The sequence below is a fragment of the Oncorhynchus keta genome, chromosome 25 (genome assembly GCF_023373465.1).
Source record: "Oncorhynchus keta strain PuntledgeMale-10-30-2019 chromosome 25, Oket_V2, whole genome shotgun sequence".
Lineage (NCBI taxonomy): Eukaryota > Metazoa > Chordata > Actinopteri > Salmoniformes > Salmonidae > Oncorhynchus > Oncorhynchus keta.
Window position 1 is genome coordinate 961450 of NC_068445.1, and position 24979 is coordinate 986428.

General features: G+C 44.9%; 2 protein-coding genes across 8 annotated transcripts in view; one reads left to right on the forward strand and one right to left on the reverse strand.

The window, feature by feature from the left end:
* Window positions 1-19489, forward strand: part of LOC118357990 (ataxin-2-like) — a 33374-nt gene extending 13885 nt beyond the window's left edge. For 2 of the 6 annotated variants that reach the window (XM_035735311.2, XM_052478475.1), the window contains 19 exons: window positions 7-140; window positions 283-374; window positions 550-756; window positions 2436-2602; window positions 6263-6478; window positions 8009-8185; window positions 8390-8563; window positions 8781-8888; window positions 9007-9077; window positions 12528-12835; window positions 13047-13113; window positions 13247-13393; window positions 14224-14241; window positions 14821-14893; window positions 16883-17076; window positions 17199-17325; window positions 17589-17923; window positions 18092-18251; window positions 18914-19489. In XM_035735311.2, the coding sequence (XP_035591204.1) occupies window positions 7-140; window positions 283-374; window positions 550-756; window positions 2436-2602; window positions 6263-6478; window positions 8009-8185; window positions 8390-8563; window positions 8781-8888; window positions 9007-9077; window positions 12528-12835; window positions 13047-13113; window positions 13247-13393; window positions 14224-14241; window positions 14821-14893; window positions 16883-17076; window positions 17199-17325; window positions 17589-17923; window positions 18092-18251; window positions 18914-18933 (2795 nt within the window). In that variant the 3' untranslated portion in view covers window positions 18934-19489. The remainder of the gene's footprint in view (window positions 1-6; window positions 141-282; window positions 375-549; window positions 757-2435; window positions 2603-6262; window positions 6479-8008; window positions 8186-8389; window positions 8564-8780; window positions 8889-9006; window positions 9078-12527; window positions 12836-13046; window positions 13114-13246; window positions 13394-14223; window positions 14242-14820; window positions 14894-16882; window positions 17077-17198; window positions 17326-17588; window positions 17924-18091; window positions 18252-18913) is intronic. The other 4 variants (XM_052478473.1, XM_035735314.2, XM_052478474.1 and 1 more) reach the window with 4 other exon arrangements.
* Window positions 19490-20429: 940 nt separating this feature from the next.
* Window positions 20430-24979, reverse strand: part of LOC118357991 (SH2B adapter protein 3-like) — a 61145-nt gene continuing 56595 nt past the window's right edge. For both annotated transcript variants that reach the window (XM_035735318.2, XM_035735319.2), the window contains exons 5-8: window positions 23946-24037; window positions 23236-23450; window positions 22938-23103; window positions 20430-22811 (exon numbers count right to left, since the gene is read on the reverse strand). In XM_035735318.2, the coding sequence (XP_035591211.1) occupies window positions 22471-22811; window positions 22938-23103; window positions 23236-23450; window positions 23946-24037 (814 nt within the window). In that variant the 3' untranslated portion in view covers window positions 20430-22470. The remainder of the gene's footprint in view (window positions 22812-22937; window positions 23104-23235; window positions 23451-23945; window positions 24038-24979) is intronic.

The window sequence follows — 24979 nt, forward strand, 5'->3', positions numbered from 1 at the left end:
ATGTAGACAACTTCACGGATACGGCGGTGAGCGGCAGAATCAACGGGGAGCACAAGGAGAAGGACCTGGAGCCGTGGGATGGAGGGGAGCAGCAGCAGCACGTTGTCTCAGGCAGCCTGGAGTCCCTGGACACAGACGTGGTATTGCTTTCCATTTAGTGCTCTGCATGTACCGGGGTGTGTTCATTTGTGCACACCGTAGCAAAACGCTGTTACTCCCTACTCACCACCAGTTTACGCCATCTGACCAAAAACCTCTGCTCTCTTTTTCTTCTCTCTCCAGTCTAATGGTTGGGACCCGAATGACATGTTCAAGTACAACGAAGAGCAGTATGGCATCATGTCGACCTACGACAGCAGCCTGTCTAGCTACACGTAAGCAGCACTTGCTTCTCTCATTCCACTCACGCCTCATACAGGCACAGTCAAGTGTATCAAGGAGGAACTTGCCTCATCCACTACCAGTGTGTAGCACCCACCTAGCTTTGTTTGTGTGTTTGTGGACGGGTGTGTGTCTATGGTTTGCCCTGTGCTGTGTTGCCCCATGCAGTGTTGCCCTGGAGCGGGATAACTCAGAGGAGTTCCTGAAGCGGGAGGCACGGGCAGCCCAGCTGGCGCAGGAGATTGAGGCCAGCGCCACCTACAAGGCCCGCGTGGCCCTGGAGAACGACGAGCGCACCGAGGAGGATAAGTACTCAGCCGTGGTGCGCGGAGAGAAGGGAGAGCGTGGAGAGCGGGAGCCACACACACTCAACAGGTGGGTCTCTCTGAGGGGGGGGGAGTTCAACATAATTATACTGAACAAAAATATAAACGCAACAATTTTACTGAGTTACAGTTCATATTTGTTATTTTATTTTATTTCACCTTTATTTAACCAGGTAGGCTAGTTGAGAACAAGTTCTCATTTACAACTGCGACCTGGCCAATTTTAAAGCAAAGCAGTGTGACACAGACAACACAGAGTTACACATGGAATAAACAATAAACAAGCCAATAACACAATAAACAAGTCAATGACCCAGTAGAAAAAAAAGAAAGTCCATATACAGTGTTTGCAAAAGGCATGAGGAGGTAGGCAATAAATAGGCCATAGAAGTGAAGAATTACAATTTAGCAGATTAACACTGGAGTAATACATGAGCAGATGATGATGTGCAAGTAGGATATAAGGAAATAAATAAATGAAGCCCTAATCTATGGATTTCACATGAGTGGGAATACATGTTGGTCACAGATACCTTTAAAAAAAAGGTAGGTGTATGGATCAGAAACCAGTCCGTGCAGCGCAACACATCTCCTTTGCATAATTGATCAGGCTGATTGTGGAATGTTGTCCCACTCCTCTTCAATGGCTGTGTGAAGTTGCTAGATATTGGCGGGAACTGGAACACGCTGTCGTACATGTCGATCCAGAGCATCCAAAACATGCTCAATCGGTGACATGTAAGTATGCAAGCCAGAGAACCTGGACATTTTCAGCTTCCAGGAATTGTGTACAGATCTTTGCGATGGGCCATGCATTGTCATGCTCAAACATGAGGTAATGGCGGCGGATGAATGGCAGGGCAATGGGCCTCATGGTCTCTTCACTCTATCTCTGTGCATTCAAATTGCCATCGATAAAATGCAATTGTGTTATCTGTAGTTTATGACTGCCCATACCATAATCCCATAATCCCAAGGACACTTTATTCACAACGTTGACATCAGTAAACCGCTCGCTCACACAACGCCATACACGTCTACGGTTGTGAGGCCGGTTGGACGTACTGCCAAATCCTCCAACAACGTTGTAGGCGGCTTATGGTAGAGAAAGGAACATTCAATTCTCTGCATTGTATACACATTTGTGAACCAAATTTGAGAGAAATAGCTTTTTGTGCATATGAAACATTTCTGGGACATTTTATTACAGCTCATGAAATATGAAACTAACACTTTAGGGAAAGGGGGAAACCTACTTAATTGTACAACTGAATGCATTCAACTGAAATGTGTCTTCCGCATTTAACCCAACCCCTCTGAATCAGAGAGGTGCGGGGGGCTGCCATAATTGACATTCACGTCGCCCCGGGAACAGTGGGTTAAATACCTTGCTCGGGCAGAACAACAGATTTTTACCTTGTCAGCTCGATGATTCAATCCAGCAACATTTCAGTTACTGGCCCAACACTCTAACCACTAGGATAAATGCCGGTTGTAAGGGTTTCTACAGCCATGTTCAGACAGTCACTCGTAACTCGTCCCTTTAGTCATGAAGGGTTAGCATACTGGCATACTGCAGTGTCTTCAAGCTCTTGTTCCATTGTGGACTTTTCAGAAGAGAGCTTGTAGGTTTATTGCAGGATTCCACCAATTCACAACTATGGTTTGACATTGTGGCAGTTGCATTAGTTTGTAACTTGTCCACCTGGGTCTCTGATCTCTCCATAGAGAAAACAAGTACATTCCCCCGGGCCAGAGGAACAGAGAGGGGATGTCATGGGGAGTGGGTCGTCAGAACTCCCCCAAGTTGGTCCAGAGCAGCAGCGGACCTCCACGGCCAGGTCCCCATGACTACAGCCCCAGTTCTGGAGCCGACCAGCGGGTTGTCAACGGAGGTAAGGACCCCCTGTACCCTAGAGCACAGAACAATAATGATACCACAATGACTGAGAAGGAGATGGCACTATTGTCAAAGCTAGAGGAAGTAGGCGTGTCGGGTCAACCTGGGAGAACCACAATTGCATTTTCTTTTTTTTTTTACTATTTACTAGAAAAGTCAGTTAAGAACAAATTCTTATTTACAATGACGGCCAAACCCGGACGACGCTGGGCCAATTGTGCGCCGCCCTATGGGACTCCCAATTACGGCCGGATGTGATGCAGCCTGGATTCGAACCAGGGACTGCAGTGACGCACGCCTCTTGCACTGCGATGCAGTGCCTTAGACCGCTGCACCACTCGGGAGCCATTTCCTTGATTCCTTGTCATCTCGCCTCCTTCTCATTAGATGAGGTCAGAGGGGAGGGACCTCTGACCTTCTCATTCAACTGAAAGCGCGAACCACTGATTTTAACCAGGGCAAGGTGACCGGAAACATGACCGAATACAAACAGTGTAGCTATTCCCTCCGCAAGGCAATCAAACAAGCTAAGCGTCAGTATAGAGACAAAGTAGAGTCACAAGTCAACGGCTCAGACACAAGAGGTATGTGGCAGGGTCTACAGTTAATCACGGATTACAAAAAGAAAACCAGCCCTGTTGCGGACCAGGATGTCTTGCTCTCAGACAGACTAAATTACTTTTTTGCCCGCTTTGAGGATAATACAGTGCCACTGACATGGCCCACTACCAAAACCTGCGGACACTCCTTCACTGCAGCCGACGTGAGTAAAACATTTAAACGTGTTAACCCTCGCAAAGCTGCAGGCCCAGACGGCATCCCCAGCCGCATCCTCAGAGCATGCGCAGACCTGCTGGCTGGTGTGTTTACAGACATATTCAACCAATCCTTATCCCAGTCTGCTTACCGCCCAAATAGGTCCACAGACGACGCAACCACACTGCACACTGCCCTAACCCATCTGGACAAGAGGAATACCTATGTGAGAATGCTGTTCATCGACTACAGCTCATTATTTAACACCACAGTACCCCCCAAACTCGTCATCAAGCTTGAGACCCTGGGTCTCAACCCTGCCCTGTGCAACTGGGTACTGGACTTCCTGACGGGCCGCCCCCAGGTGGTGAGGGTAAGTAACAACATCTCCACCCCGCTGATCCTCAACACTGGGGTCCCATAAGGGTGCGTTCTGAGCCCTCTCCTGTACTCTCTGTTCACCCACGACTGCGGGGCCATGCACGCCTCCAACTAAATCATCAAGTTTGCGGACGACACTACAGTGGTAGGCTTGATTACCAACAACGACGAGATGGCCTACAAGGAGGAGGTGAGGGCCCTCGGAGTGTGGTGTCAGGAAAATAACCTCACACTCAACGTCAACAAAACAAAGGAGATGATTGTGGACTTCAGAAAACAGCAGAGGGAGCACCCCCCCTATCCACATCGACAGGACAGTAGTGGAGAGGGTAGTAAGTTTTAAGTTCCTCGGCTTACACATCACGGACAAACTGAATTGGTCCACCCACACAGACAGCTTCGTGAAGAAGGCAGTGCCTCTTCAACCTCAGGAGGCTGAACAAATTTGGCTTGTCACCAAAAGCACTCCCAAACTTCTACAGATGCACAATCGAGAGCATCCTGTCGGGCTGTATCACCGCCTGGTACGGCAACTGCTCCGCCCACAACTGTAAGACTCTCCAGAGGGTAGTGAGGTCTGCACAACGCATCACCGGGGGCAAACTACACCACCCGATGTCACAAAGGCCATAAAGATCATCAAGGACAACAACCACCCGAGCCACTGCCTGTTCACCCCGCTATCATCCAGAAGGTGAGGTCAGTACAGGTGCATCAAAGCAGGGACCGAGAGACTGAAAAACAGCTTCTATCTCAAGACCATCAGACTGTTAAACAGCCACCACTAACATTGAGTGGCTGCTGCCAACACACTGATTCAACTCCAGCCACTTTAATAATGGAAATTGATGTAAAAATATATCACTAGCTACTTTAAACAATGCTACTTAATATAATGTTTACATACCCTACATTACTCATCTCACATGTATATACTGTACTCTATAGCATCTACTGCATCTTTATGTAATACATGTATCACTAGCCACTTTAAACAATGCTACTTAATATAATGTTTACATACCCTACATTACTCATCTCATATGTATATACTGTACTCGTTACCATCTACTGCATCTTGCCTATGCCGCTCTGTACATATTCTTTATCCCTTTACACTTGTGTGTATAAGGTAGTAGTTTTGGAATTGTTAGGTTAGATTACTTGTTGGTTATTACTGCATTGTCGGAACTAGAAGCACAAGTATTTCGCTACACTCGCAATAACGTCTGCGTTAATGTGTATGTGACCAATAAAATTTGATTTGAGAAGGAGGTGAGGAGAGAGAACATGAAGAATCAAGGAAATGCAATTGAGATTCTCACACTGAGTGGGTTGTTATAGGCATCCTATAGTTAGAGGGCAGTTGTGTGGACATCACTTTGGCTGTCCCTGCATGGGTCCATCTCAGACTCTTGAATTTACCCAATCGCTAGTTTTCAGCATTCCTTGTTTTCAGTTCACCGGTATGCTTACCAGTCTTCAGAACAGTTTTTCTTGAATATAAATCCTTTCCTTTTCCCGAAATGCAACATTTTAGTTAAGACTTTCACCTGTAGGATTCAGGTTATGCTGACACAGCAAAAAACACTGTAATCCTCATTTAATCCTGCAGTCTGATTTGTTTAAAAATCTGAAACCTTTCTTTGACGATGAATATCTCCATTGAACGTGCTTGTTAGTCCAGGCCTATGTTTAATCTGTGTCTGCGAAACTGGTACATATGGGTTTGGCCTCGCGTTTCAGGGACAAGGGTCATCCTCTTGTCAAAAAAACCTTCATTACATGCATCTCGTCCCACATTAACTATTTGAATGTCAATTGAGTTTCGCTTCCTGAACCTTCTTTTTCTGCACCTGCTTAAGTTTCTTTGACCATTTAAGTTTATACTGTTTTCGTAGAATGTATGCACACATGACTGTAAGTCGCTTTGGCTGTAAGCCACCTCTGGCCTGCTCGCCTCCCTACCACTGAGGAAGTACAGTTCCCGCTCAGCCCAGTCAAAACTGTTCGCTGCTCTGGCCCCCCAATGGTGGAACAAACTCCCCCACGACGCCAGGACAGCGGAGTCAATCACCACCTTCCGGAGACACCTGAAACCCCACCTCTTTAAGGAATACCTAGGATAGGATAAAGTAATCCTTCTCACCCCCCTTAAAAGATTTAGATGCGCTATTGTAAAGTGGCTGTTCCACTGGATGTCATAAGGTGAATGCACCAATTTGTAAGTCGCTCTGGATAAGAGCGTCTGCTAAATGACTTAAATGTAATGTAAATGTATGGATAAAAGCGTCTGCTAAATGGCATATATTATTATTATTATTTTCATCAGAAAATCAGGAGTTCTTTCTTCTTTGCTACGCTGTTTCTATCTCTACCTAAACCATTCTCCGCCTTTCCTTGAATCACCCTCCTTTTCCTCATAGACCTCATCCCTCCTATTTACCACTTCTCCCTATTATTTGTCATTATTTAATATTTTGTCTTCTTTCTTTGCTTTCTCATTTGTCCCTATTAGGTATCACCTCGCGGCTATCTCCCTGCCCATCTCCCTCCTTGCGTCCTCCTTTTTGCTACCAGTCAGGGCCCTCCTCTCTCCCATCCAGGGTGGCCACACCCACCCGGCCTCCCTCCAGACCTCCCTCGTGGGCTTCCCGGCCCTCGTCTCACCCCTCCGCTCACGGCGCTCCAGCTCTCGTCTCCACTATGCCCAATAGACGCATGTCCTCCGAAGGTAGCTACCTCCCTCCCAACAGAGTGGCGAACACAGAGCCACATGCACCGCTGGGCTCACTGAACTAAGTTGACACTGGGCTAGCTGTGCTACTCTCGTAGTGTTTCGCTCACTAATCTCCTGACACTGCTTTTGAGTCACAGCTTTGGACTTTGAGATTTTTTGTTATTGTTGTGTGTTTTTGTCTTAACCCTACCTCTACATGTCCTCCTCACTCGCTGTTTCTCTCTCGTGGTCTCTTTCTCGCTCTCTCCCTCTCCTCAACTCACACATATTGCATTGTAGTGTAAATTGTGTGTGGTGTTGGTCACTCATGGCAGTCTCTCCAGGGGGCTGGGTCTCTGTGTGTCTCACTCACCGGTAATAATCCCATGTGTGGTATTGAAACCGCCAGAAAGTAGTGAAAGTCTTGCTGTCAGGCAGACTGTGCTTATATCCACTGGGTGAATTGATGGCCATTGTATTGTTGAATGTAAATATGGTGTATGTATTCATGATCAGTGTTTCCCCTAGCACTTTTCTTCAGCAGTGGTGACAGTTATTGTTGGGTGGGGGGGGGTGTTTGGGCATGGCCAATGGTGCGGTCTCCAACTGAAAAATTTGAGGCCCTCTTGTGTGCAGAGACAAATGTATATGTTTTAAAGCAAATTTCATGCAATTCTACACTTTAGGTCTGGGGCTGAGAGAAGAAATTGTAGTTTAAAAGCAATTTTCCTGGAATTCTACACATTTTGCCATGGCTTATGCCTTGCTATCTGAGTGACTCAAATATTATAACAAAATCAACGGGGACCTGATTCCACAACATTTTGGGAATTTTAGATTCTCTTTGACTGTCTAGTTTTTATACTGGTGGTTGTTTGTTCTCAAAGATGATTTTATAGAAAAATAAATAGGTTTACACTAAAGTTTACACTGAAAACGTTTTACCATTGTGAAAATGTTAGAAAATACATTTAATACTGTGCATTCGGAAAGTATTCAGACCCCTTCCCTTCTGCCCTTTTTTAATTTTACGTTACAGCCTTATTCTAAAAATATATTTTTAAAATTCCTCATCAATCTACGCACACTACCCCATAATGACAAAGTAAAAATAGGTTTTTATACAATTTTGCAAATGTGTAAAAAAAAAAAACGTATTTACACAAGTATTCAGACCCTTTGCTATGAGATTACTACAGCGCGATGGGAAAAGGACATCCTAGCCGGCCAAACCCTCCCCTAACCCGGATAAAGCTGGACCAATTGTGCACCGCCTCATGGTTCTCCCGGTCACGGCCGGCTGCAACACAGCCCGGGATCGTCTGGGTCAGTAGTGACGTCTTTAGCACTGCAAAGTGCCTTAGACTGCTGCGCCACTTGGGAGGCCCACAGCTAATTTAATTGAACCTTTTCCTTTGGCAGGGGCGTCCCTGCTATCCCTGGTCCAACAGACGGAGCACTACTGGTACTAATGGATGATTGCAGTCCCTACCTCCGCTTCTATCGAAATGATGTGATGTCTCACGACAATCTCTCTCCCTCCAGGCCCTCCCAGGATGTCACCGAAGACACAGCGCACCCCACGCACCCACAGAGTTCCCCCTGGGGGTAGAGTCCCTCCGGGAGTAGACTTCATGCCCTACAATGCTCCAGGAGAGGTGCCTGTGCCCCCTCCAACCCGCACCTCTTCCGGTGGCACCTGGTCTTCCGTGGTCAGCGGAGGTAAGAGACCACTCTGACTCCTAGGATTGGGATGGGAATGGTACCCCCTGACAAAATAGCTTGGATTGTACAGAAATGTTACTCAAATAGCCACTGCATGGTCATAGTAGGTGCGTGTGTATTGTAGGTGTGAAGGCTATGTAGTGCAAGGGATGTAGTTCTGTGTGACTTTCAGTTAACAGCGTTCGTTACTCTCTCCTAAAGCGCACAGGCCTCGCTCCCCTCGGCAGAACAGCATGGGCGGGGCCTCCCCCGGCCCTTCCTCCCTCCCCTTGGCCCAGACTGGGACCACCCCCGTAGAACCTGCTACCACGCAGTCAGACCCATCACCCACTGCTGCTAGCCCTGCCCGGGATATGGCCGCCACTCCCTCAGAGGGTAAGTCTGTTTTCCACATCCATGCAGACTGTTCTTAAACATTTTTATACGTAGAACATTTTGGGAAGAGTTGATACACAATGGTGAAATTGTGACTCCCCTTTGCTGTGATTAAGTAGCTCAGGCTAAACCGTCCGAAACAAAGCAGCTTGCTAGGCCGCACTCGACGATAGAACTGAGGATGACTCTTTTCCTCTCTTTCTTCCCTCGATTTTAGCAAAAGAGTCTCGGGTCCAGGAGACGAGACAGAACTCCCCTACGGCCAACAAGGAGAACATGAAGCCCCTGGAGAGCCCCCCTAGTATCAGCAGACCCCTCTCTAAAGGTCTGCAGCGTGGACACAGCTCACTTTTTAGGAAGATTATATTTCAAAGTCTCAAATGAAACTGTAGCGGTGAAATGATCGATGTCTCCTCTCTCTCTATTTCTCTCTTTCGCTGCAGGACCCCCCTCAATGGCACCAGACCACAGAAAACAAATAGACAACTTAAAGAAATTTAGTGTTGATTTTAGGGTAAGTTAAGTATCCTCACTATCAGGCATTTATTGTAGTGTCACTTTCCTTCATTAAGAAGTATTGACAGTAAAATACAGAAGTTGTCACAAAGAATCTTACGGTGTTTCTCAATATACAAACTACTGTCTCCCCTCATGTTCTGAGTGCATTCTCAGCAGACGTTCTCTTGAGAATGTTCTCATGTGGAGAATGCATCAAATATTACATTTAGGATAGGGTGTCCAATCAAAAGCGTCTATTTTTTACCAATGGGTAAAATAATGTTAATTGTGTAGTTCATCCTCTAAGAAAACAAATGGTCCAAACCTCATGTCTCTTTCATAATCTGTTCAACAGTTTTTACCCTTGTAGGATGGCAAGAGTTTGGGTGACTAAATCAATGGAGGCCTGAGAAAAAGTGGTTAAAAATATCAGCTAGGCTGGATTCTGTGCAAGAATCAATGCTACTAACTACCTGACAGGCTCACTTTCCTGTTGAACTCGTCATCTTCTCCGCAGGACATAAAACAATATAGCGGTAAGATGGATATCAATTTTGAGACGATGTAGTATTTTAGTATATGCTTTTCATATTTTAAAATTCCATTTAAAAAAAGATATATTTCTCAGAAAAACAAGCGGATCTCTGTGAGATGTCAACGGAATGCTGAGCATTACAACAAGCTTTGTATTTTCAAAGGCTTTTCTATTGAATTCAGCTCGTGTCATGCTAATTTTAATTTTTGTAACCTGTTGAAACAACTTTTTAAAGACGACAACAACATGTAAAATTCTCAAGTTGTTCGCCGGAAACCTGCACAGCTATGGCAACAGAGCTCGGTGCTTATTATCGGATATATTAGGTTATGAAATACGTTTTTTTCTGATATACAAAAGTTTGGGGTCACTTAGAAATGTCCTTGTTTTTGAAAGAAAAGCACATGTTTTGTTCATTAAAATAACATCAAATTGATCAGAAATACAGCGTAGACATTGTTAATGTTGCAAATTACTATTGTAGCTGGAAACGGAAGATTTTTGTTATGGAATATCTACATGGGCGTACAGAGGCCCATTATCAGCAACCATCACTCCTGTGTTCCAATGGCACATTGTGTTAGCTAATCAAAGTTTATCATTTTAATAGGCTAATTGATCATTAGAAAATCCTTGTGCAATTATGTTAGCACCGCTGAAAACTGTTGCGCTCATTAAAGAAGCAATAAAACTGGCCTTCTTTAGACTAGTTGTGCATCTGGAACATCAGCATTTGTGGGTTCGATTACAGGCTCAAAATTGCCAGAAACAGAACTTTCTTCTGAAACTCTGTCAGTCTATTCTTGTTCTGAGAAATGAAGGCTATCCCATGCGAGAAATTGCCAAGAAACTGAAAATCTCGTACAACTCTGTGTACTACTCCCTTCACAGAACAGCGCAAACTGACTCTTAATCTAAGACCCCACTGAACGATTCAGAACATGGTTAATCATATTTGTCTTGGTAAAATGTATTTTAGAACATAAGGATGTGAAATTTAATCACCATAGCGCATTTTCAGAGTGGGCAGAGTGGGTGGACAACCTACATTTGAGAGGCACTCACACTCCTCCCTGCTGTATTACCTCTCGCTGGCTGCACCTCACCATTTACTGAACCTTTTTCCTGCCAGGACAATGGCAATAGAAACTTTACAAGATACAGTGGGGCAAAAAACTATTGTCAGCCACCAATTGTGCAAGTTCTCCCACTTAAAAAGATGAGGCCTGTAATTTTCACCATAGGTACACTTCAATTATGACAGACAAAATGAGAAAAATAATCCAGAAAATCACATAGTAGGATTTTTTATGAATTTATTTGCAAATTATGGTGGAAAATAAGTATTTGGTCACCTACAAACAAGCAAGATTTCTGGCTCTCACAGACCTGTAACTTCTTCTTTAAGAGGCTCCTCTGTCCTCCACTCGTTACCTGTATTAATGGAACCTGTTTGAACTTGTTATCAGTATAAAAGACACCTCCACAACCTCAAACAGTCACACTCCAAACTCCACTATGGCCAAGACCAAAGAGCTGTCAAAGGATACCAGAAACAAAATTGTAGACCTGCACCAGGCTGGGAAGACTGAATCTGCAATAGGTAAGCAGCTTGGTTTGAAGAAATCAACTGTGGGAGCAATTATTAGGAAATGGAAGACATACAAGACCACTGATAATTTCCCTTGATCTGGGGCTCCACGCAAGATCTCACCCCGTGTGGTCAAAATGATCACAAGAACGATGAGCAAAAATCCCAGAACCACACGGGGGGACCTAGTGAATGACCTGCAAAGACCTGGGACCAAAGTAACAAAGCCTACCATCAGTAACACACTACACCGCCAGGGACTCAAATCCTGCAGTGCCAGACGTGTCCCCCTGCTTAAGCCAGTACATGTCCAGGCCCGTCTGAAGTTTGCTAGAGTGCATTTGGATGATCCAGAAGAAGATTGGGAGAATGTCATATGGTCAGATGAAACCAAAATATAACTTTTTGGTAAAAACTCAACTCGTCGTGTTTGGAGGACAAAGAATGCTGAGTTGCATCCAAAGAACACCATACCTACTGTGAAGCATGGGGGTGGAAACATCATGCTTTGGGGCTGTTTTTCTGCAAAGGGACCAGGACGACTGATCCGTGTAAAGCAAAGAATGAATGGGGCCATGTATCGTGAGATTTTAAGTGAAAACCTCCTTCCATCAGCAAGGGCATTGAAGATGAAACGTGGCTTCGTCTTTCAGCATGACAATGATCCCAAACACACCGCCCGGGCAACGAAGGAGTGGCTTCGTAAGAAGCATTTCAAGGTCCTGGAGTGGCCTCGCCAGTCTCCAGATCTCAACCCCGTAGAAAATCTTTGGAGGGAGTTGAAAGTCTGTGTTGCCCAGCAACAGCCCCAAAACATTACTGCTCTAGAGGAGATCTGCATGGAGGAATGGGCCAAAATACCAGAAACAGTGTGTTAAAACCTTGTGAAGACAGAAAATGTTTGACCTCTGTCATTACCAACAAAGGGTATATAAGTATTGAGAAACTTTTGTTATTGACCAAATACTTATTTTCCACCATAATTTGCAAATAAATTCATTAAAAATCCTACAATGTGATTTTCTGGATTTTGTTTCTCATTTTGTCTTTCATAGTTGAAGTGTTGATGAAAATTACAGGCCTCTCTCAAAATGTTAAGTCTGAGAACTTGCACAATTGGTGGCTGACTAAATACTTTTTTGCCCCACTGTATATACACACAAAAAAATGTTTTACTTCATAATTATCTGCAAGCTGTTTGTGAATCGTAATAATATATCTAGCCAGCTAGTTGGGGGGGAAAACCCAAACCTAAAACGAATATTATGCTGTCAATTCGTATTGACTTACTATCAGCTTGCGATCAAAACTCTCTTTCTCTCTTTCTTTCTCTCGCTCAGTTGCAGTCCAGCTCGAACCCAGATCCACAGTTTGAGCAGATGACCAAGCCTCCACCAGATGCCGCGGGAGAGAAGCCCAAGGAGCTTCCTCTGGACAAGGGTTTGGAGGGGTCTGAGGAGGGCAACGTGGCCTCCACCGGGAGCAGCAAGGCAGGCAGCCCTGGAGCACCATCCTCCTCTCCCCTCTGTCCTGCCCCGGAGCAGAAGAGGGGGCCTGACGTGACCTCGCAGGGTGTACAGACGTCTGCACCCACCTTCAGCGGAGGGGCCAAGTCTGAGGACAAAGAAGAAAAGGAGCCAGTCAAAGAGTGAGTGTCACGGCCACGTATTTGCTCCCATTATTTCTATCTGAGTTGGTGTTTTAGAATGGGCCTCTTTGAGGGTAAGCACAAATAACGGAACGTGGCTCAAAAAGACAACTGACCAGCGAAAAATGTATCATCTTGCAACTGAAGGGATTGCTCACGTTGAGGGAAAAAATGATTTTCTCTTATCTGTTCTTTTTTTCCCGGTCCGCAGTCAAATCATAAAGTCAACTCTCAATCCTAATGCCCATGAGTTCAAACCCAGGGTGTTCAATACTCAGGTTAGTTGTCTGACTGCCCGAGTAACTATTCTCATCCTGCTTTTTGACTTTGCCACTTGACAGACATTCCTTTTTAAGCTGTAGTGACTTTTAGAGTTTCCCTGTCGTGTGTGTGTGTGCGTGTGGCCTGCAGCACAAACCGGCCACCACTCCAACCCCCCCGCGGCCACAGGGCCAGCCCAGCCCCTCCATCGTGGTGCAGCAGCCCCAACAAGTCTACAGCCAGACGGTCTGCTTCCCCCAGATGTACCCTCTGACCCCAGTCAGCCCTGGAGTTCAGGTGAGACACATGCACACACTCTCCATCCCACCTGCGTGCCTCTGCAGCTCAGAAGAGTACTTGTGGAAGCTCAGACGTACCCTTGAATGATAATTGGTTCATGATTGGCATGCAGAGTTCCTAAGCAGCAAGGAAGATGTATGAGTGTTCTAAAATATTCAGTTGGCCTCCTTTCCCGTCATATCTCTCACTGTTGTCCTCTCCTCTCTGTTGCATCTCTCTCCTTGCAAGGAATGTATCATGCAACAGGAATAATGAGGGGGGGGGGTGTATTTGTGTGGTCCAGCTGAATTTGGATATGCAGTTGTGGCATGCACTTGTTAGAGGCCCTCTCCTCTCACTTTGGCCTGTCTGGTCACCGTTTCACCATTCCCCACTTTGACCGGTCTTCACCATTCCACAGCCATAAACTCATCGTGTGTGAAGTCATGTACAGTAGCCTATTGCTTGTTTATATTGGTTTGTGACATTTCCAGAGTCTTTAGGTTGGTTCAAGTCATTTTTAAACTTTTGTGTAGCCTTGAAGATAAGTGTTTTGTTATAGGGTAGTTGGAAGTAATGTGGAGCTCTGAGTGAATGCAGTTTGTGAGACAAGTTAATCTGTTGTGAAATATATAATGGTGTGATTGTGATTTCTCTGGAGTCGCTGTCGCTAAGTGATTTATTGTTCTAAGATATATTTTGGTTTTGAATTTGCTGTAAGAAATTGTTGGTAATCCAACATCGGTCATTTGAGTTAAGAGAATAATTTCTGGTTAAAGAAAAAAAAAACGAGCAACTAAAGAATGGTTCTTTTTTTTTCTTTTCTCCCTTTCCTCTCTCTCCATTAGAAAAGCATTATCTGGAAGGTTCGTGCATTTCTTAAGCTATCTACTTGTTTCTTACCTTTTTTGCCAAAATCCGTATGAGATGCTTTGCTTGCTTGAAAATGTCTCATCAGATGTTGGTTTGCCAATTTGTTATTGCAATTGGCTACAGTTGTTATCAAGAACTTAACCTCATTCTTGTTTTAACAGCTTTCTTAAGTGACATTCTTACTTTTTCTCCCAGGCCTAGAATAATATGACTAGGATTATGCCATTCTTGCTCAGAGTTTACAAACACTGACGCAATGCAGAGCAATTCTCACGTCTTTATTTGATAAGCCTGTATTAATGTTTGCAGATAGATATAGAATAAGAAGTGCATGGTCATCCAGGTTAGTAAATGGGCTATGTTGGAACCCATTGGTGGACAACTGCACTGTATCCATGTGGCCTAAGGTAATTGCCCAGCCAACCTTTCTTCTTACTTCAAGTCCACACGGTATGCTGTGAACAAGGCTTGAGGGTGGATGAGAAGGGAGTCAAAAGTTGAAAGGGGGGGGGGCGGAGAATCAATGGAAGGTTTCAGTTGGCTAAACGGATGCTTCTGATGTCATCTCTCAGTCTCCAGCCATGTACCATGTCCAGATGCCTCATATGACGGTGAGCCAGTCCAAGCCCTACAGACCAGGTAAAGGTGAGAATGCTCACTGCCAATGCTGTCTGTCCCTGTCTTCACTAATTGCACAGTTCAGCATCTGGGTATGTCCGACACACACATACGTATGGAGTCGAATGGATGGAGTCAAAAGAGAATAAGATCACGTGTGCAGGTACATTTTTAGTTTAACACCTGGCCTGCATGGGGTCGTAGCGGTGTTAGATATTGCTGTCTAGTCTGCTGGGGAGCAATCTGCTGGGGAGCTGCTCTGATTAACAGTGCTTTTGGAGACCATGTCATAGGGTAAATTCAGTACTGTAGACTAATATTGAATTTAAGAAGGCTGTGCCCCCCCCCCCCGTGCACATACAGTTGAAGTCAGAAGTTTACATACACCTTAGCCAAATGCATTTAAACTCAGTTTTTCACAATTCCTGACATTTAATCCTCGTAAAAATTCCCTGTCTTAGGTCAGTTAGGTCACCACTTTATTTTAAGAACATGAAATATCAGAATAATAGTAGAGTGATTTATTTCAGCTTTTATTTCTTTCATCACATTCCCAGTGGGTCAGAAGTTTACTTGCACTCAATTAGTATTTGGTAGCATTGCCTTCTAAATTGTTTAACTTGGGTCAAATGTTTCGGGTAGCCTTCCACAAGCTTCCCACAGTGCGTTTGGCCCATTCCTCCTGACAGAGCTGGTGTAACTGAGTCAGGTTTGTAGGCCTCCTTGCTCATACATGCTTTTTCAGTTCTGCCCACAAATTCTCTATGGGATTGAGGTTAGGGCTTTGTGATGGCCACTCCAATACCTTGACTTTGTTGTCCTTAAGCCATTTTGCCACAACTTTGGAAGTATGCTTGGGGTCATTGTCCATTTGGAAGAGGCATTTGCGAGCAAGCTGTAAATTCCTAACTGATGTCTTGAGCTGTTCCTTCAATATATCCACATAATCTTCCCTCCTCATGAAGCCATCTTTTTTGTGAAGTGCACCAGTCCCTCCTGCAGCAAAGCGCCCCCACAACATGATGCTTCCACCCCTGTGCTTCACGGTTGGGATGGTATTCTTCGGCTTGCAAGCATCCCCCTTTTTCCTCCAAACATAACGATGGTCATTATGGCCAAACAGTTCTATTTCTGACCAGAGGACATTTCTCCAAAAAGTACGATCCTTGTCCCCATGTTCAGTTGTAAACCACAGTCTGGATTTTTTTTATGGCGGTTTTGAAGCAGGGGCTTCTTCCTTGCTGAGCGGCCTTTCAGGTTATGTGGATATAGGACTAGTTTTACTGTGGCTATAGATAGTTTTGTACCTGTTTCCTCCAGCATCTTCACATCGTCCTTTGCTGTTCTTCTGGGATTGATTTGAACTTTTTGCACCAAAGTACGTTAATCTCTAGTAGACAGAACACGTCTCCTTCCTAAGCAGTATGACGGCTGCGTGGTTCCATGGTGTTTATACTTGCGTACTATTGTTTGTACAGATGAACGTGGTACCTTCAGGCGTTTGGAAGGATGCTCCCAAGGATGAACCAGACTTGTGGAGGTCTATAAATGTTTTTTTCTGAGGTCTTGGCTGATTTCTTTTGATTTTCCCATGATGTCGAGCAAAGAGGCACTGAGTTTGAAGGTAGGCCTTGAAATACATCCACAGGTACACCTCCAATTGACTCAAATAATGTGAATTAGCCTATCAGAAGCTTCTAAAGCCATGACATCATGTTCTGGAATTTTCCAAGCTGTTTCAAGGCACAGTCAACTTTGTGTATGTAAACCCCTGACTCACTGGAATTGTGATACAATGAAATAATCTGTCTGTAAACAATTGTTGGAAAAATTACTTGTGTCATTCACAAAGTAGATGTCCTAACCGACTTGCCAATACTATAGTTATAGTTTCTTAACAAGACATTTGTGGAATGGTTGAAAAATGAGTGTTAATGACTCCAACCTAAGTGTATGTAAACTTCCAACTTCAACTTCCCTGTAATCCTGGATGTTGTGTTCCACTGGCTACTGCAGTAGCCAACATGCCCCAGCAGAGGTCAGACCAGCACCACCCCCAGGGCACACCCACAATGATGCACCCAGCCCAAGCCGCGGGGCCGCCCATTGTGGCCCAAAGCCCCACCTATTCAACCCAGTACTTCACCTGCAGCCCACAGCAGTTTACCAGCCAGCAACTGATGCAGCAGATGCCCCACTACCAGTCACAGGTAACAATCTGCCAAAATTACAACTCGATAAACTCCATAAAGGTATCACAAAAGATTGGCATGTATGTCTTCATTAGCAGTGTATTGTGAATAGGACACAAGCAATGTGTGCCCCCCCCCAGGCCCAGCATGTGTTCAGCCCGGTGATGCAGAGTCAGGCCAGGATGATGGCCCCTCCCAACCACGGCCAGCCCGGCCAGCTGGTCTCCTCCACCACCCAGTATGGCGAGCAGACTCACACCATGTATGGTAAGCAACACCCCCCCCCGTGTGTCACTCTATTGTCACTTTGTTTAGTCTTCTGTCTTTGTGTACTTTATCTTGGCACCCAGAACAAAATTAGGTACATAATTTATGTTCTGGGACCGGAAGTTGAGAGATTTGTAATAGCGTTGCATACTCACCCCAGTTTTAAAAAAATGTACGTTTAGATAACTTTCTTGTGGTAAAGCAAACACTCTACATTCAATCTGGTCCATGCCAATAACCCAGTCTTTGTTTTGTGCTTCCAGTGTCACAAGGCCCCATGCCGCAGCAGTACCAGCACCCCCAACCCTCGGCCACGCCCACAGGTCAGGCCCAGCAGGGCGGGCAGCATGGGGGAAACCACCCGGCTCCCAGCCCCGTCCAACAGCACCAGGCTGCAGCCGCCCAGGCCCTGCACATGGGCAACCAGCCCCAGCAGCAGATGTACCAGGCCCTGGCCCCCACCCCGCCCTCCATGACCCCGGGGACCAACCCCCAGTCCCCACAGGGCAGCTTCCCCTCGGCCCAGCAGGCCGTCTACCTCCACCCCCAGCAGATGCAGCACGGCTACAACCCCTCCCACATGGCCCACATGCAGCAGGTGAGCTCCACCTTCAGAAGCCCTTCACTTCACTCTGAGTACATACTATATGAACAGGTTAGTGGTCCCAGGAACAAAAACACAAAACCTTTTTATGGAGTCAGTAACAGTTGTATGTATCTCTTTCTACTAATGTTCTCTCTCTCTTTCTCTTTCTCTTCCTCCTAGGCCCATATGCAGTCTGGGATGGTTCCCTCCCACCCTGGCCACCCTCAGATGATGCTGATGGCCACCCAGCAGCCAGGCGGCCCCCAACTCCCCCAGAATGCCCTCAACCCCATCCCAGTGTCCTCCACTACACACTTCTCTTACTTGGCACACCCCCAAGGTACATCTCCCCATCCCTATATGCCTCGGGGGCGGGACTCTTCTAATCACCTGACAGATGTCTCTGTACTGCTTGTTCAACTAAACTCCCAAGTATTAAATTGGGGCAAATATGTTTGTTCATCACGTCAATGTTTGATCTAATTTTCCCCAGCCTTATCGTTAATGATACATTTAGCTGAAATTCTTGTAATAAGTGCTATGGACCAAGAGGCTCCTTAACAGCTTCTACCCCCAAGCCATAAGACTGCTGAACAACTGATGAAATGGCCATCCGGACTATTTGCATTGACCCCCCTTGTTTTTACACTGCTGCTACTCGCTGTTTATTATCTGCATAGTCACTTTAAAAATTACCTCGACTAACTGTACCCCCGCACATTGACTCAGTATCGGTGCCCCCGGTATATTGTCTTGTTATTGTTATGTACATTGTGTTACTTTTTGATTGATTAGAATGTTTTACTTTACTTTATTTAGTAAATATTTTAATGCTCTTTCTTGAACTGCATTGTTGGTTAAGGGCTTGTAAGTAAGCATTTCACGGTGAGGTCTACACCTGTTGTATTCGGTGCATGTGACAAATCAAATTTGATTTGATGATAAATATTCTAACCACGACTGGCCAATTTCACTGATTTCCTCTGTTTTGTGTCCCTCCAGTGCAACAGCACCATCAGTAGCAGCTGTGGAGGGTGCTGTTGAGAACATGGACTCCTTATCCAGCCCTCGCTCTCTTCAAGGGTCTTGACACAGATCTCTCGTCATGCTACTACACATATGCTTTCCTCTCCCAGTCATAAAGAATGTTCCACAGGTTGTTGCATTGGAGAGGTTTTATTTGATTAAGAGTTTGATTAATAACAATGGATCCCCTCTCTCTTCCCAACACACACCTTTTAAGAAACCTGCAGAGGGTCCATTAATGAACCTTGATTCAGCTTGCCAATTGAGAGAAAGATAAATTATCTGCACCTTGATATGGGAAATTCTTCCTACTTAAACAGTGTTACTGTTTAACAGCTGCTGCATTCAAGACTTCAGAACAGGTTTTAACCAAACTAAAACTAATTAAAATCTTCCTGTAATTAATAACAAGTTTGGCCAAAAGGACAAACATTAATTATGATGGCTAAAGTGATCCCACTTCTCACCTGACCATTATGTAACTTTTACTTTGTAGATAATATAAATAATTTAAAACATTTGGGGGAAAAATAAACTTTTTTAAAAAAAACAGCTGTATTGGCAGTCTTTTTTGCATTCTATGTATAATCAAGTGTTAATTTTGTAATGCCATTCATTGATGTCTAAAAAAAAATAGGGATAGGTTTGTCAGTGGCCTTGACAGATACGAATTACAATTTAATTTCCAGTAAATATGCATTGTAGTTAAATTGGTCCAAAGTCAGTTGCAAATGGCCAAGCAAGGTTCACACGTAAGAACGGGCATCGGCAAGAATTTGTGACTTTCTGGTCCCTATCCTGTTGATTAGAGGGTGGTATAATGATTTGACCATCCAGATATGACCATCCTTAAAAAAATATAGATCATCTGCGAGATTAGAACCTGTGACCTAGCATAGTACACTGCACCAGCATAGATAAGGCTGCTCAGTAAGTCATTTAGAATAATTATCGCTCTCCAACCTACCATCCTTAAAAGGCCTTTATTTGACGCTCACCTGTAAACTCCACCCCTTGACCTGTCACTAAGCTCTGCCCACTGCTTTCATTCAACAAATCAATGTATCCCTGACTACTTCTGGAGGTGAGTCTATACTGGTCTTAATGTCAGCAGAATGTGAATGAGATCAGGATGCAGGTTGCCACCAGGTATAAACAACGCTCATGTTTCACACGTCTCTTGGTTCACTCACTTTCACATCCCAGTTCTATTTGAACCCCAGCCCCCTCTGTTCACAGATCTGAAAGGACTAGACCGGTGAAAGCATTATAGGGCTATGTGCAGGAGCCATACAATGCTGTTTTATACCCATTTCTAATAATGTCAGAGACTTGTCAAAGTAATATTTGCAGAAAAACAAGATTTTTCATAGTCACAAAAATGCTGTTGTATGTACATTTTTTGGGGTTAGCTTTATATTACAAAAGTCAAATATACAGTTGATAATTTAGAATGCTTATAACTTAGGGAAATGTAACAATTGATCAAAGATTGACAGATAGAAAGCTTTGGTTTAATGGAATGTTTAGTGCTAATACATAACAGTATTGAGAAGACACATTAAATCAGTTGAACTTGAACAATGTCAGATGGCTTGACTGACCGGGCAAAATAAATGCATGTCAGCAAATGTTCTAATACATGGGCCTGAGGTACGTTGGGGCCATTTTGGAGTATAAAACTAACCTGATATGTGCAGACAGACTGGTGTTGCTCACTCTTCACCCGTCTACAGTAGTGGAATGCACTAAGCTTGTCAACTCTTGGTGTGATTTGTTTTCCCAATATGATTGAGTGCAAAGACAATGTACAGGCTAAGCTATAATATAAAGCGTTCAATGTGCAATAGGCTAAGTTATTGGAAATACCTCATTTATTGCACTAAGTTCAAACATCACGCCCTGAGGTTCAAAGCAACAGCAGTTTTCAGGCAAGGCACAGTCTTTCTGGCTACAGGTCAAAGGGACTGATAAGTCAATGATACCGTTGCTTTCCTTACGCATTTGCAGAACAGATTGGGGTTTGGGATTAGTTTCAATTTAAGCACAGGAAACAAACCATACTTGTCTGCAATTGTCTAACCTTTGACAAAGTCAGTTTCAATATCGGAAGGTACCTGATTAAAAACTATTGTAAAATTCCTTGATAGATTTTTAGCTGGGTCATGCAATGAAAAAGACCTTTCAGGGCAAGTCGATGTCCTGGTCATTTAAAAAGGAAATCAACATGCCTTTGTGCATTTCTTAAAAACAGAAAGCCCTTCTATGATAAGAAATAAACATGACCATAAACACTGTAGGACTTCTAGGGGGTAAGCTATACAACTCAATGATTAAGGTTTCACTGCTAAGTTAGTGTTAGGCAAAGGAAAGAAGATGTCCATAGAGGAAAAGTGATGGGTACTACTGGTATGTTAAAGAAAGTTTAATTAATAAACAAAAATGTACACCAGAACGGTTGCTTACATAAAATGTGTTAAGGGGCCATGCACACGAGGGTTCTTAGTAAAAGCAAGGGAGTGCAGTCTTTTCCTCACATTTTCTTTGGTGACATTTGTCTCTTTCAAGAGCTCGCTGATTAAGAAGCCATAGAAGGGAAACATTTAACTAGCAGAAAACAAATGCCTTCGGAAAGGTCCAGCTTTGTCCTTGAGTCGTAGAGCTGGAGAGAACAATGTTAAGATGAAAGAAGTTAATGCTATGAAGGTAAGGACTTTAATGCTAACAGGAAATTAACATGCTAATATTTTGCCCCATACACATTCAAGTTGTACAATACAGGTACAATGCTTGTGATTACAACAGAGTTTTGCACAATGGTTGTGTAAACATTTTTGGGCAGACAAACTGTTGTATCACGAACATTGTGTGAAATGTGTTATATAAGCCCTGTGCACAACTCTTGAGAGTCGAGGCTGTGGAGGGGAACAGGGACTCTAGAATAGGGTGTGTCCCCTCCCGACCTCTTTCTTTATGGGGTTCAGTCCCGTCTCGGGAGGTTTAACGTCAATACATACCCCAACAGTGAGACTGAACCAAACCTACGTGGAAGGCTCCACACAGTTTGTTAGGTTCCTTTTTCAACACCTTTGGTTTTCCAGCTAATTAAAATACAGAATGTGTGCATTTCAAATACACAGGGTATCATTAGAATACACTATAAAATGGAGTGTGTGTGTGGAGGGGAAGGAGTGTTGCCCAACGCTTCAGGGCCCTTAAACAGACCCCTATTAAAAGGGGAGGGAGAGGCAGTGAGGGTGCCCCGCTCCCCTGCCCGAGGGAAGACCTTCCACATCAGCGCCACTCACTCCCATGTAGCAACATCCCTTAAAACAACGACATCCGCTTTATAAAATGAGAATAATCATATAACAATATAAAACACTTTCCTAAAAATACATTCATAATGAACTCTGTCACCCCACCATGAAACAGTTCTCAACTTGGGCATACACGTTCACTCATGAGTCCATCTGGCACTTGCTTGGAGTTTTGCGGTGACCTCTGGGCCGGCTGTGACAGGGAGAAAGGGGTCAGAGGAACATGTACTGGTTGTCGATGGCCCGCTTGCGGCCCCTGTCTGGCTCCAGTTCGTAGTCGGAGTCTCGCTGAGTAAAGGGTGGGTGGGGGTTGGGGTGACGCAGTAGGGGTCTGCGGCCCACCGACTCGCTCCGACGCAGGGGACCCGAGGTGGGGAGGTCTGGGAGGGGAGCGGTGTATAGATGAGGGTGTCCGGGCTGGGGCAGGGGGCCTGGAGAGGGGCCTGCTGAGTGGAGCAGGCTGGGGCAGGTGGCTGGGCTGCAGTGGGCCAGGCTGGGCTCAGAGCTCCAGCAGTTCAGGGAGAAGGGAACCAGAACAGCCGCTGAAATCTGACCTGAGAGAGAGGACACAATGACATAACATTAAAGTTAAGTGTTAGCAGTAGCCCTAAGTTCAAAAGTATTGGTGGGGGCGGATGTTTGTGTCCAGTGTAGGTCAGGGGTCAGTGACGAGGGCTCACCTTGGGAGTTAGCCACCACAAAGCTTGAGAGGGTGACGTCACAGGCAGTGCCACACTCCAGGGGTATGGGGTAGAGGCGAAAGTGACTGAGCATGTCCATGACGGATGGGAAGCGCAGGTGCTGCACCCTACACTGACCCCACTCTGTTAGAGACAGACGCAGGTGCTGCAGAAAGAGAGAGGCGGAGGGAGATACATCGACATGAACAATGTCAATGATGCTTTTATTCAGACATGTTCCTGATATCAAAAACTAAGAAGGTATTCTTCCGGAACCTATGGTAGATGTGCACCCCACCTTGGCCTTGCTCTGGTAGTTGAAGGTGAGGACGTAGTCTCCGCGGCGAGTCTCACTCTGCCTCACTAGGAACACTCCATGGCCCTCCAGGCCCAAGTTCTGGACCAGGTGGGCCGCCTTGACCCGCGAGATGGGCCCGTGGAACCAGGGGTATGAACACAGGAAGTGGTCAGTCTTATGGAACACCTGCTCCGAGAGGGCAAAGGTCGCAGTTCCTAGTGGGGGGACAACAAGGGAAGTGTAAGAATAGAATGTAACATGGTCATTTAGCAGACCCTTTGATCCACAAATAGCTCATCTTTTGGGGGGTACACCCACTGGATAGTTGCAGTGAAATTTGTTTTTTAACAGGGTCAGCCATAGTAGTATGGTGTAGTATAGTTGTATAGAGCAAATTTGGGTTAATTGCCTTGCTCAAGGGAAAATCGACAAAATACTGATGACCTTGTTGACTCGGGTATTCAAACCACCAACCTTAATGTTACTGGTCCAACACTAAACCCTAGGCTACCTGTCGCCCTGCCGGAATGTTCATAAGATATACATGCAGCCCATGCAGGAATCATACCCACAACTCCTCAAACCGTTACAAGTGACTGGGCCAACCACTACAGCATCATTTCAAACATAAAGATACAATATAATCCTGAGATATTAATTGTTACACACTTCCAGGTTGGGGTCCGACCCTTCCTGTCCCTGACACCCACCCTGACTCCCTGACTCGGAGTTCCCTCTCCGTTTGGCCATCGCAGCATTGTCCACAGGGTAGGTTAGGAGCTCCAAATCCACGCTGCCAGACCTGTGTGATAAACAATGACTTCAGTTAGCAGCAGCCAATGTTAGCCCATCCTTCTTGACATGACACTGCCATCAACTGCACAAGGCTGAAATGTACTATGTAAATAAATAATTCGATTTTTCCATTGCGTTAATGATGGCGGACTGATTGATACATCTTTTCAAGATGAGTGACGAGAAGAGAATCGTCTAGCCCAGGGGTGGGCAATTCCAGTCCTCGAGTGCCTGATTGGTGTCACAGTTTTCCCTCAGCCCCAGCTAACACACCTGACTCCAATAAATCACCTAATCATGATATTCAGTATAGAATGCAATTTGATTAATCACCTGTTTGCTAGGGATTTAGCCCATTGGGTATCTTACGACAACCCCATATGCCATGTCTTGAAATATGCAGACAGATGGATTAAAAGTAAGTGTACATTGTATACTGAACAAAAATATAAATGCAATATGTAAAGTGTTGGTCCCATGTTTCATGAGCTGAAATAAAAGATCCCAGACATTTCTCATACTCACATAAAAAGCTTATTTCTCTCAAATGTTGTGCACAATTGTGGTTACATCTGTGTTAGTGTGCGATTCTCATTTGCCAAGATAATCCATCCACCTGAAAGGTGTGGCATATCAAGAAGTTGATTAACCTGCATGATCATTACACAGGTGCATCTTGTACTGGGCACAGTAAAAGGCCACTAAAATGTGCAATTTTGTCACACAACACAATGCAACAGATGTCTCAAGTTTTGACGGAGTGTGCAATTGGCATGCTGACTGCAGGAATGTCCACCAGAGCAGTTGCCAGAGAATGTTAATTTCTCTATCATAAGCCGCCGCCAACATTGTTTTAGAGAATTTGGCAGTATGTCCAACCGGCCTCAAAACCACAGACCAAGTGTATGGCATCGTGTGGGTAAGCGGTTTGCTGATGTCAACATTGTGA